The 12,989-nt window shown below is 45.7% G+C and overlaps 1 protein-coding gene across 30 annotated transcripts in view; it reads right to left on the bottom strand.

The window, feature by feature from the left end:
- The window catches only part of TCF7L2 (transcription factor 7 like 2), a 201,423-nt gene that overhangs the window by 121,976 nt on the left and 66,458 nt on the right, over nucleotides 1-12,989 (bottom strand). Inside the window, exon 1 of one of the 30 annotated variants that reach the window (XM_055300484.1) lies at nucleotides 2,867-3,434. The exons of the other annotated variants lie outside the window; for them this stretch is intronic. Coding sequence (XP_055156459.1) covers nucleotides 2,867-2,959 — 93 coding nt within the window. The 5' untranslated portion in view covers nucleotides 2,960-3,434. Of the gene's footprint in view, nucleotides 1-2,866; nucleotides 3,435-12,989 lie in introns of those variants that run through there. 30 annotated transcript variants of the gene reach the window in all.

Genomic DNA, 12,989 nt, shown 5'->3' with positions numbered 1-12,989 from the left:
TAAACTCCAGATCTGCTCTTTCAGTGACCTTCATTTCTAAAATGCCATCATCCTTCACTTTAAAGCTGAGTATATATGCGCAACTATCCTTTAGTAGAAACTACTCAAGTAGGTGAGGATGGAACTCCTCAAAACCAACCCAAAAGCTTATAAAACAAAAATACTTCTCAGGGCACCTGGGTGGCTCAGTTGGTTAAGCATCAGATTCTTAGGTTTTGGCTCAGGTCATGGTCTCAGGGTCTTGAAATCAAGCCCCACTGAGATCAAGCCCCACATCAGGCTCCACACTCAGCAGAGAGTCTGCTGAGATTCTCTCTCTGCCCCTGCCCCTTCCTCCACTCACTCACTCTCTCAAATAAATCTTTGAAAACAAAAAGTACTTCTCAGTAAAAGATGTACAAACAGGGCACAGTGCAATTTATACGCTCATCTCAAAAGACCTGAGAAATTCTTTTTTTTTTTTTTAAGATTTTATTTATTTATTCATGACAGCCACGGGGGGGGGGGGGGCAGACAGAGGGAGAAGCAGGCTCCTCACAGGGAACCTAATGTGGGACTAGATCCCTGGACTCCAGGATCACACCCTGAGCTAAATAAAGGCAGACACTCAACCACTCCACCACTAAGCCACCCAGGAGTCCCAGAAATTCTTTTTTTTTTTTTTTATGATAGTCACAGAGAGAGAGAGAGAGAGAGAGAGAGAGAGAGAGAGAGAGGCAGAGGGAGAAGCAGGCTCCACGCACCGGGAGCCCGACCTGGGACTGGATCCCGGATCTCCAGGATCGCGCCCTGGGCCAAAGGCAGGCGCCAAACCGCTGCGCCACCCAGGGATCCCCCCAGAAATTCTTAAATACACACAAGTTTACCACATAAATTAAGTTAAAGGTATAAGTCAATGACATCTATCTCTGCTCTTCACTGAGGTGGAAAATACATGGCACAAGGGAAAGAGAGTTACTTCTGTCATAAGTGATAGTTCAGCTTTCAGAAGGACCAGATCAACTGATCCAACTCCTCACTGTACAAACAAGGAAAAGTGAGGTGAGGTGGCTTGCCCAGTCAGAGATACTTAGCATATGTGCAAGCAACTCCAAGGCACTTGACTTTGGTGGGTGACATCACGCCAGTTTTACTCGGGAAACCTTCAGACCACTGAGCAAAACTGAAGACACAATGCTAAGTCATTTAATAAGGACTTTGCCAGCCTTTGTATCTCTGAAGGCCACTGTTTAATGCATCAATTAATGCTTGGAGGGAATAGAAGGGGCCATCTTGATCTTTTCAGAGATTCCCAAAGTAAAATAAATGGCTAGTTTTCATATAAATTGTACAGGAAATTTGACTCAATGAATATTGATTAAACTTTTTGTACATCACCTTCCCGTGAAGGATTAAGGACACGGGAAGATTGTCTGCCCTCAGAGAGTTTATGTGCATGTGAGGGAACGAACTCACGCTCAGATTAAGTCCAGACAGAACATAGTGGAAATGTGGCAGAGACTCAGGGAATCATGCCTAGGGAATGCCAAGAAGCAAGACAGTATTTCTGAGAAAAGAGACTGGAGAAGACTGCACAGAGTAGGTCTTGTTAAGCCAGAAAGATTTCGTCAGAAAGAAAAAGGACACTGGGGGGCAGGGAGGAGTGGCAGTCCAGATAGAAGCTGAGGGGGAGGGGCAGTCCAGAAAGAAGGATTTGGGGTTGACTCAAATCCCACGTGAAATGAAGGGCGAAAGCCACACACAAGCTTTCCCATAGGTTCCTTAAAGATACAATTGTCCAGTGAATTAAAACCAAATGCAGTTACATCTAAAACTGGAAGACCCTGGCCCACAAGCTACCTGCCAAAGCTCACAGTCATTTTCTCGACCTATATCTGTACAAGGTTAGAGCACTTCTACAACCTCAGAGCTGTTACCCAGAAGGCCCTTCTGTGAGGGAACCCAGTTACTAGTTCTGGTGACTCGCCACAATACCTCGCATCAAATCCCTTTGCTTCTACGGACCTCCAGTTTTTCATCAGTCAACTGAAGGGGTTGTCCTATCTGGCACAAGGGTGATGGAGGGGCTGCCCCAGCACTTAAGGATTCTAGACTCCCAGACAGTAAATACCAGCAGGCACCCGACCCCCCACCTCTATCACCCTTATAATCAAGCCATTCCCAATTATCTTCTCTGGGGGCAGTAACATCGCAAGTTGAGAACCACTGTAGTAAATGTCTCCGTGGTCTCCCTCAGCCTATATATAACCCAAGCCAGTGGACCATGGGAACCTCTTCCATCCCATCTCACCTTGACTGCTTCCCATTCTCACCTGCCACATAAATATATGAGCCTCATTGGTCAAAACCACTCAATAGCATCATTTCCTTGAGGCCAACCAAAATGGACACCTGCCAATACTCATCTCTCCTCTCATAAAAACCTGTGAGGAAAAATGCCAAGCTGAGTGCCACACACTTATGCCTCAGTGGGCAGGGTTAGATTAACAGACAAGTTTTCATCTTCGGCCATCTGCAAAACTGATTTGATCACATCCAAATCCCAGCTCCATAGAATTCGGAAATTTAGGCTTTGCTTAAGGTGACAGACCTGCCCCAAGGACCCCACCAGAGAACTGTCATACCCATAATGCAATATTAATGCAGAGTCTTATAATTCTTATTTTACATAAAAGCTTCATTGTGTGCCATATCCAATCTCCGCAGGCTACCTGCACCACATATTTTTATGAGCCTACATTTCAGCGCTCCAAGCCTACAATACACATAATTTTCAATTATGTTAGGGCAGCCCAGGATCACTGCCTATATAACATTACTGGTTGGAGGAAATGAGACTCGGCCCCACTGCCCAGAGAGAGCTAACCAAATCCAGATGGTGGAGGAAGACAGCCCCAATCCTGCTGGCTTGCAAGGACTCCGCGGTGACAGCCTCAACCTCTCCATCCCAGTGCAACATGATCCCACAGAATGGCTGGGCCCCCGCAAATCTGTGCCCGTCCCTTGGAAATAACTGGCATTCAGGCCGACGAGGTTCCTTCTGGGGAAATAAGTATTATGTCAGGATTTTTTAAAGGAAGTTATTAACCTCCTCCAAAAGTGATGGGTTTCCCAGGTTCCTTCATCTTCCACAATTGGTCCTTATTAATAAGGAAAATAAATAAATAAAGGGAAGAAAAAGGAAATTAGGTACGATTATAGCCTAGAGGAAAATCTTTTCCTTCCTGGAGACACTAGGCAGCGGGAAATTCTCTTCTGTTGGGTCCTAAAGGAAGACCCGAAGGAGGAGGCATCTAGGTTTTACAAAAGGGCTGGAACGCAACGCCACGCCACATTTTCCCCCTGGTCCAACTTCAGTTTTATATCCTTTTGGGGAAGAAAAAAAAAAGTTCCCACCATCCCACTATAAAAACAACACTGGGCTCCAGCTCTCTTCCTTTCGAGCCGCTCAACGTGGAAATTATGAATTGCCTACAAAAACATTAAACTTTTCAGCAAACTGCAATCAAACGGGGCCATGGGAATTCCTGCATTGAAAACTGTTGAAATGGAGTCCTGCTCAACTTGCATTTTGCAAAAAAATAAAAAATAATAAATATATAAGGCCATCTTGGCTTAAGTGTTTCATCCTTTGTTTAATACTAATGTTCTGCTCATGGCCCATTACGGTTTTTCCCCAAATCATATTTTATGATATGTCTTAGGGAGCTTAAGTTAAGCTTCAGACCTGTGGACAAAGTCTCAAAATATATACAAAGCCAACGGTCTGAATGGAATCAGGGAACTTTAAAAGCCTGTTAAATTGTCAGCAAAAAAAAGGAAAAAGGTATGTAACTCTAACTTCTCCTCCCCCTCTGCCCCCAATGAAAAGAAGGACAAGGAAAGGCAAACCGGTGTAGGGATCTTCCGAATCAGAAGACGCTCGCAGGATCCAGGTTCAAGTGGGCCTGAGGAAACCTACTCCCAACCAAGGCACCCCATCCTCATGACACCAGCTTCAGGAGCAAGGATGGTGAGGAGAGGCCGCTCTGAGAACGTGCATCTGAGGCCTGCTGAAGCCTTGTTACAAAACTTAATATTCTAAACAAACAGGCCAACTCAAAGGCCAACAATGATATCGATGACAAAGTTCCCAGGAAACTCCACATTGCTGATAAAATACCAAGCAGCTTGGCGGCACTTCCTGTCAGTCAGGCCATCTCACAGATGGAGAGGCGAGTGGAGTCCATCCCTTTACGTGCTCAGGACAGGGTTGGCAAATTTCTGTAAAACGCCAGAGTACATACCTTAGGCTTTGCAACCCATACCATTTCATCCTAACAGCTCTGTCGTGGTAACCCAGAAGCAGTCATGAGCAACACGTGTACCTATTATGTCATAGCTGTGTTCCAATAAAACTTTATTTATCGATACTGATATATGGATTCCATAGGCCATTCCTGTGTCAGGAAATCTTCTGCTTGTTTTTTTTTTTTTTCAACAGTTTAAAAATAAAAACCATTTTTAGCTCACAGGCCATACAAAAAGAGGTGGCAGGACAGCTTTGGCCTCTGGGCCATCGTTTGCCACTCGTGCCACCCGTGTCTTAGGGAATGCATGTGTAAAGACCTGATTTCCAGTCAGACAGGATACATTCCTTCACTGGGCCTAAAATCCAGACAGCCGATTATTCGGTGGCCCAAAAGCGACGTTTTGGATTGAATCGTCACTGGCAGACTCCAGTTTGGGGAGAAAAGTTGGAAAAGAATCTGAGCTCTCCAGCCATGACTCCCAGTCACAAGGTCTAACCACTAGACCACAATCTCACCGAAATAACTATCCCTCCTTTCCAAAATGGAAGTTTGAAAAACCGTGAGCAATTCTGACTGGAAAAGGTTCACGTGTTCGAGAGTTCTCACCCACTTCCCAGATAACACTGGCAACGTGTCCCACGTCATCAAACCATCACGAAAGGGCACCAGGCAGAAATGCCGCAGGTCACGGATGATGTGCCCCGTATGCTTTGGGAATCACCTTCCTAGGTCCAGAAGCTCCTCTCTCCAGAGCTTTTCGGTGTGTACAACTCTCACACATCACAAAGCTGGCATGAAGCCCACAATATGCCAGCTCTGCCCACCACCAACAGATGGCATTGGTCATGGACTAAGGCAAGATGGGGAGCAGACGCCACCATGGGGCCTCAACACTGCTACATGGAGATGAAACCAGCCTCTTCTGGAAAACTAGACCCCACAGAAAGTCTATCCCTCAGAAAAGGACTGATTTTAAACACCATGAAGGCCCTGCTCTCCTCCCGACTGGTAGATAGGCATCCTCTACCTACATACAAAAACAACAAAACAGCCTTTGCAAACCAAGATTTCTCAGCAGGTGTGCTTCTCCCTAGGAAAATCCATTTTTCAAGAATTCAAAATTGCTGGAAACCATGCTCATGACAGGTCATGACTGCTTAGTCTTCCTAGCTCTCCCAAGCAACAGAGATTCATACAAGTTGTTTCTGATAAAACAGAAAGTGAATGCTTTGTCCAAACACCCACACCAAGAGACCACAAGCCATGGCCTATCACATCCAAACAATGAGTCCTTCCTCCTCCACGAGGTGACCATTCATCCAACCTGTGCGGCCTTGTCATATAGGCCATGCCGACTCTGCCACAAACGTGTGAGCCAGAAGGGGTAAAAGCATGATTATAATGTTCATACCCTCCACTTTACAAAAGAAAAGGCCATCAGCAGCCACTCAACCTAAGAGGAAAATGGAAAAATGTCACAAGTGAGACAACAGGAAGCACAAGGATATCGCTAACGGCACGCACGCCTTTCTTCAGGAGCTCACGTCGGGAGGCACACCCTCACGTTGCAGCCACAAACACAGGTCTGTTAAAGAACACGTTTGGCTCTCTCTTTTCAGAACCTACCTCACTGCTCAGAACTGGAAGATGGAAAATTCAGTACATCTTCTCTAAATAAGTAATTCTGCTCTGGGGGTCAGGGAAACCCAATATATCCAGAGTAGTTAAATTATAAGAAGCTGTGATTAATATCCTGTCCTACCCTCTGAATCATACAGGTTTCCCAAAGCCAGCCTGGATGACATATACCTCCACAGTGAAATGACACCAGAAGTCATCAATCCTGTAGAATCCTCAAGGCCACCATACAAAATCGGTGTGAGCAATTTTCCCCGTAGAGGCAGGAGGTACAGGAGATTAGGTTGCTTCATTCTAGGTTTTTTAAAACATAGCCTGGGAATTGCTTCTTTTGAAAAATCCACATAAAAGCCTGAGATAGAGGCTCTATTTAAAGAGGCATTATTTGTCCATAAAGTGTGACTGTACAGAAAGAATTCAGGAACATGTGATTGTGGCTGGTTGGGATATAGCATAAGTGAATATATACTATAGTTACTGAGGCAAAGAAAACCAAAGACCTCGAAGGCTGGATATGTTCTGAACTTGAAGAAGGAAAAAAGCCACAGAAGAAAATGAAATAAGATGCTAGGATTGGCTTTATTCCACCACCACCACCACCCCCGTTTTTTTTTTTTTTTTTTAATGACACCAAACATAGTAGGAATTCAGGAATGTTTCCCTTAAAGTCACTATCCCACTTCTCAACATTAAAGGAATACGGGGGGAAAAGCTTATCAGGCCCTCGTGTAAGACAACAATTTAATATCCCTGCCTTCTAACCCTAGTTGCTACAAGATTTTTAAATGAAATCCTTGCAATTAACCTTTTTCTTCCTATCCATAACCATCAAAAGGGTCATAACAGTATCGCTTCACATTTATATAAGAGTATCTTAGAGTTCAAAACCAGAGTCACAATAATCCTATAAAATAAATGAACAGAAAGTTGCAGCTAACATTTTACCAAGGAGAAAATTAAGGCCAGTAGAAGTCAGACCCAGCTTGCCTGAGGTCCCTGGGTCAGCTGGCCTTCTAGTAGGCAGGGTTCCAGACCACTTCATCCCGACCCGCCTCAGAAAGCCCCTCTCTACCTTCCTTTGGTTTTCTTTATCAACTGTTAAGCAGTAGTATCTCACAGGAAACATTGCACAGCAGCCCCAAAAGAATGAACCATCCTCTCCAGCATCGATCGGCTCTCTTATCCCCCCAGGTCGCTGGGCAAACGTTAAATTTTCCTCCAAGGCTACTAGAAAACTATTTCTACCAGAGCTATTGAGGTCACCGATAGTAAGGGGGAAACTGAGCAAACAAGCAAATAACAAACCAAAAATCCAACAACCAAAACTTTTTATCCCACCAGCTATTCAATACCCGGCTTTGAGATATTTTTGCATTTCCTAGGTCAGTGGTTTTGCAGGGAGGCCACGGTTTGGCAGCTCAGGGAAGCACAGCTGGATAGAATTTCACCAGGCCCTTCTCTCAAACCCAGCTGGGCCCCTTGGGCTGGGACCTGGGCCTTCTTTCCACCCTCCTGAAAAAAAGTCACTCTGAAAATCAGGGCTGTGTGTTCCTGACTTAGCACAAGAGGGAGAAAGAGTCCTGAAACTCCCTTTCCAGGCCCACTCGTGTCACTATCTGGACAATCACTTTTTCTTCTTCAGTGGGCAACCTCTTCCTCACTCTGGGCCTAAATCTGGAAGTGATGAATCATTAAATGCTACTCCGGAAAACAATACCACACTATATGTTAACTAACTAGAATTTAAATAAAAATGTGGGCAGAAAAAATTAAAAAGACTACCACACACCACTAAAGATCCTAGAATTTCAGCTTCAAGCCAGGACTGGATAGGACTTTTGGGTGACTTCTGGGAGTGAGTAAGGCAGTAAGTATACTTTGCCTATGAAAGCCAGACATTTCATGACCAGTAGGGCAGCTGATGAGAGTCATTGCTACCATTTACCAAATATTTCCAGCTCTCCACCTCTGGGCACACGGTAAGATTGTGTCCTTCCTGGACCATGTAATGATGTGGTAGGGCCATATGCCTAGTTCCAGCTGATGGCCTGCAGCACGCATTTACCAGAGTGGTTTTCTTCCACCCTAATGATGCAGAGCACATGAGAAGGTAGCTGCTCCATCAGCCTATGACCCAGATCGAAAGAATAGAGCAGAGCCTCAAGAACACCAGTGATTATATCTGAGCAATAAGTAACTGTTTAATATAACCCACTGAGATCTATGAGATGTTTGCTACTACAGCATAAACTAACCTCTCCTCACCTACCTACCCACTTGCTTTCCTACTTGGAAGAGATATACAGCAGAAATAATCCATGCTCTATTTTCTATGACTGAAAGAAAAAAAAAAATCGAGCAGGAATTCTGAAATTCATTACAAAAAAAAAAAAAAAGAAAGAAGAAAAGAAAAGGAAAGAAAGAAAAAAGAAAGAAAGAAAGAAAGAAAGAAAGAAAGAAAGAAAGAAAGAAAGAAAGAAAACAGAAGAAATTAGCTCAAAAGTCCCATTCTCTTTTAACACACAGATTCCTGCAGCATTTACAAAGCATGTGCTCTGTGCCTGTTGTGGACTAGATACTTTGAGGCCTTAAACAGTAGTCATCTAAGAACCACTCAATGGACAACAAGCTAGTCAATGGTACAAGAGACTAACACAAGGAAGCAAAAATATTATAAAGAAAGACTTAATTCATGATGGTGACATGAATTAAGGTCCCACACCTTGCTGGTTTGTTTAGGGAAACTTTCCCCCTGATCCACGCTGGACCTGCTAAATCAACTATCTGGGTTTGGGCTGAAGGGTCTGTAATTTTTTTTTACCTCAACTAAAGATCCTCATGATCAGTAATTAGCATAAACTATCAGTACCAGGGTAGTATCAACAATGAGTGGGTTGTATATTTGCAGATTCCAGCTTCCTTTCTCTAAAGTTCTTTTAAACTTCTGCACTGATCGTCCCTACATCTTTTTTTAAGTGGTCAAAGCAGATAACCTCCAAACCTGTTCTAAAAGAAGAAAAGCAGGGACGCCTGGGTGCCACACTCAGCTGAGCATCTGACTCGTGGTTTCGGCTCAGGGTCATGAGATCAAGCCCCACCTTGGGCCCCATGCTCTAGCGTGGAGCTGGTTTGGGATTCTCGCTCCCTCTACCTCTGTCCCTCCCACTTGCTCTCACTCTCTCTCTAAAATGAATAAAACAATCTTTTAAAATAAGTAAAGAGGGCAGCCAGGTGGCTCAGCAGTTTAGCGCGGCCTTCAGTCCAGGGCCTGGTCCTGGAGTCCTGGGATGGGGTCCCACATCAGGCTCCCTGCATGGAACCTGCTTCTCCCTCTGCCTGTGTCTCTGCCTCTCTCTCTCTCGCTCACTCGCTCTCGCTCTCTCTTTCTCTCTCTGTGTGTCTCTCATGAATAAATAAAATATTTAAAAAATAATAAAATAAAGTAAGTAAAGTGAAGAAAAGCAGAGAGAAATTAAGTGACTTAGTCCCACAGAGGGATTCTGAACCAGAATGCAGAGTTTCAGTATTTTCAGGCCAGGATTCTCAAAAGCTCTTAAAGGAGACTGAGTAGAATGAGCAGTAGGAGGGAGGGCGAAGTAGACACACAGATGTTGGACAAAACCAAGGGTGCCGCCCCCACCCCCACACAGGCCGCTGGTAGGAAATCAGCCTCAGAGACAGTCTGGCTCTGGTATGACCGAGAGCAACCAAGGACTGGGCACATCAGAGTCTTCAGGCAGCCTCAAGATCAAGCTCCCCGACAGAGGGCTGTGGATTCCAAGCCAATGGCAGTCCTGCCAAAAGCACCCAAGTCCCTGAGCCATTGGCCCAAGGCTGAAGAACTAGAGCACAAAAGCCCTGGCCCTCCTGTCCTCAAACAGGTCACACATCTCGACCCCCAAAGACCCCATAGTACAAACTCCTACCCCACACTCCCTGCTCCACCACCACCACCACCCCATGGTAACTAACCAATAACGAACGTTGGCGTGCCACTGTCGGAACCGCATATTAAGAGACAGACCAAAAACGACCCACTTTGTTCACATTTTTTTATTACTGTTTCTTACAAAAAAGCCAAGGATAGTGCAGTTGATTGGAATATGCTAGTTACCACCTGCTTGTCTCCAGGCACGCAAAGTGGACGCAGGCACCTACAGACCAGGAAGTAAGCTGGAAGGCATGGAGTGGTAAGTGTGGACATCACTGGGAGCTCGGCCAATTCAGGGCCAACTGGGACAAGAGCACACCGAGTCTTGGCTGATGAATGGATAAGGGAATGATGATCTACGCATACAGTGGAATATTATTTGGTAATAAAAACAAATGACTACTGACACAGGCTACAAGAATGACCCAGGAAACATTAGGCTAACTTAAAGAGGCAGACCAAAAAGGCCACACATTGTAGGATTCCTCCTATACGAAATACACAGAATATGCAAATCCATGGAGACAGCGGTTAAATTAGTGACTGCCAGGGACTGAGAGAGGGGAGATGGGGAGAGATTGCCAGAGTTTCTTTTGGAGGTGATGAAACTGTCCTGGAAATTGACAGTGGTGACGTTTGCACGCTACTGTGAATGTACTAAAACCTGCCAAATTGTGTACTTTAAATGAGTAAATTTAATGTGAATTGTACCTCGATTTTTAAAATGGATTACAAAAAAAAAATGCACCAAGTCACTTGATAGTTATCAGATTCATTTCAAAGACAAAGGTGTGGGGGAGAGGTCACATATGCATAGACTCTACCCACAGTGCCAGAACGCCTCAAAAATGAATCAAAAAACAGGTGAACAAACCTATTCTTTAAGGAAAATTCTGACCCTCCAAAGCATCTTGGGAAACAAGCAATTTCCAAATGTGACTGGCTGGCATGGGATCTGGGGAAGGGACCGTTCCAACAGCAAGACCTCATGAAACCCGGAAAGAATACAGCACGCCCCAGATGAAATGTGCCGAGGAAGAGCCACAGCAGACAGCCACAGAAGTGGGTGATGAGGGGCAGCCCCGGTGGCCCAGCAGTTTAGTGCCGCCTTCAGCCCAAGACGTGATCCTGGAGACCCGGGATCGAGTCCCACATCGGACTCCCTGCATGGAGCCTGCTTGTGTCTCTGCCTCTCGTTCTCTCTCTTTCTGTCTCACATGAAAGAAAGAAGAAAGAAGAAGAAAGAAGAAAGAAGAAAGAAGAAAGAAGAAAGAAGAAAGAAGGAAGAAGAAGAAGAAGAAGGTGATGAGCTGTTCCAAGGCAAACCAAACCAAGGGGAGCACTTGAGTCAATGGACACCCAAACCCTACATATTCCATTCTCCATCACCCTGTCTGTGGCTTCAAGCAGGCCATGACAGCTATGCACCTCGGTTTCCCTAGCTATGAAATGGGAATGGAATCACTGTCCAGAGTCTCCCAAAGGACTTCCTCACCATATTTTCAACCCCAGAGGACATGCTGGGTCAATGACAGGACAGTGAAGATTTGCACAGGGGAGTCAAAAGCCAGAAGTCACAGGTCTATTAGAGATGTGGCCATCGGGTGACCTTTGAGGATACAAAGCCAGAAAGTAACAGGGTCCTGGTGACCTGGAAGAGTTATTTTCAATCCATGAATCAGCACGATTGCAGCACATATTAAAACCCGGATCTCTAAAAGATCCTTTCTTTCTCCACAGCCAGCAGCTCTCAAGACTTGGGCTTCCCCGGATTCGGGCTCCTCCCTATTCTGTCCTGTTCCACGAAAACAAAAGACAAGGCAAGTCTTGGTTGGCAGTCGACAAGCAACCAATTAATGTGCTTTTTTTAATTAGTCGACTTAGGAACAAAAATGCAAGACAGACCTGGGCTCCGGGCCTCAAACTCCCAACTGAAGCTGGGAACAGGCGCTGCATTTCCCTTTTATTTTTGTTTCCCCTTGTCACATTTGAGAGAGGCCGGTGGCTCCAGCAAGGTCTCCCTGTCCAAATTTTTATTGTCCGATGCTGGCTGTGACAAGCATGTGGAGATGCTTCGTAATGCTACCCTCAGGAAAGCCAAAAGGTCAGCGGCACCTCTGGTTCATTTTGCTTGCGGAGGAACAAACCCCGGAGCCAGGGTGAAGATTTAGTGAGGCTGACCTTCTGGAGGCCCCCGACCCCCCTGCACACCAGTCTTGCTGCCTCAGCCAGAAGCGGCCTGCCACTCAAGTATCATCTTGCTGTAACAAATTACTCCTAACCCAGGATTACGGCTCTTTCCAAATCCCTCCTAGAGAGCAAGGAAATAAACATTCTCTCCCAGGACTCTGCCCTGGTTGTTTCCCCTGTTGGTAATCCTTGTCTGTATTTGCTTCTCCTACAAGCCTTCGTCTGGGAGGTCTGCTAGACCTTTCAGACATAAGCTGAATGTCTCAATTGTCCATTAGGCACAGTAAAAGATGAAGGCGGGCTTTCTGTCCGGAGGAGCCTCACACAATAGTTCTCTTTGCCTACACACTTCTCGTCTGACTGCAGACCCGACTGGCCTAATCCTAGTCACTCACGGAACTCCACACCCCAAATTCCTTCCTAACGCCCCGCAGGGACGAGTGCGGATGGCCATTGGGAGGCCGTGCTGCTCCAACTCCAGGCCAGGGCAGAGAAGCGGGCCTGCCCCCTGCACCCCGCACCCACCCCACCACCACCACCCAGGGTCAGCATGCCATCTGGGGGCGGACTGCCTGGGGAGAAAGATCTAGAAAGACAGGCAAGATAGGAGACTGTCAGCCCAAGAGACTGCCTCTGACCCCATCCTGTGGTTTCCTTTAATAAACTACCAGGAGATATTTTGAGCACAATAACCTCACTTGGGGAAGGAAACAGAGTTCTGTCCACTTCCAAAGTCTCCTCTGCAACACTGGGATATTCCAGACCCTTCGGACAGAGAGGGCTGCTTTGTGTTTTGAACTGTATGCACACAGTGACCAGCATATGCCAAGAGGCAAACGGCAGAACAATGGATATTATCATCGGACGTGGGTGACTGGAAGCGATAGGGATCTTAAGGTTGTTTTATGCGAGACTTTCTCTCCGCAGAGAGTGGTTGA

The sequence above is a fragment of the Nyctereutes procyonoides genome, unplaced genomic scaffold (genome assembly GCF_905146905.1).
Source record: "Nyctereutes procyonoides isolate TBG_1078 unplaced genomic scaffold, NYPRO_anot_genome, whole genome shotgun sequence".
NCBI classification, from domain to species: Eukaryota; Metazoa; Chordata; class Mammalia; order Carnivora; family Canidae; genus Nyctereutes; species Nyctereutes procyonoides.
This window is presented reverse-complemented; position numbering and strand designations above follow the sequence as displayed.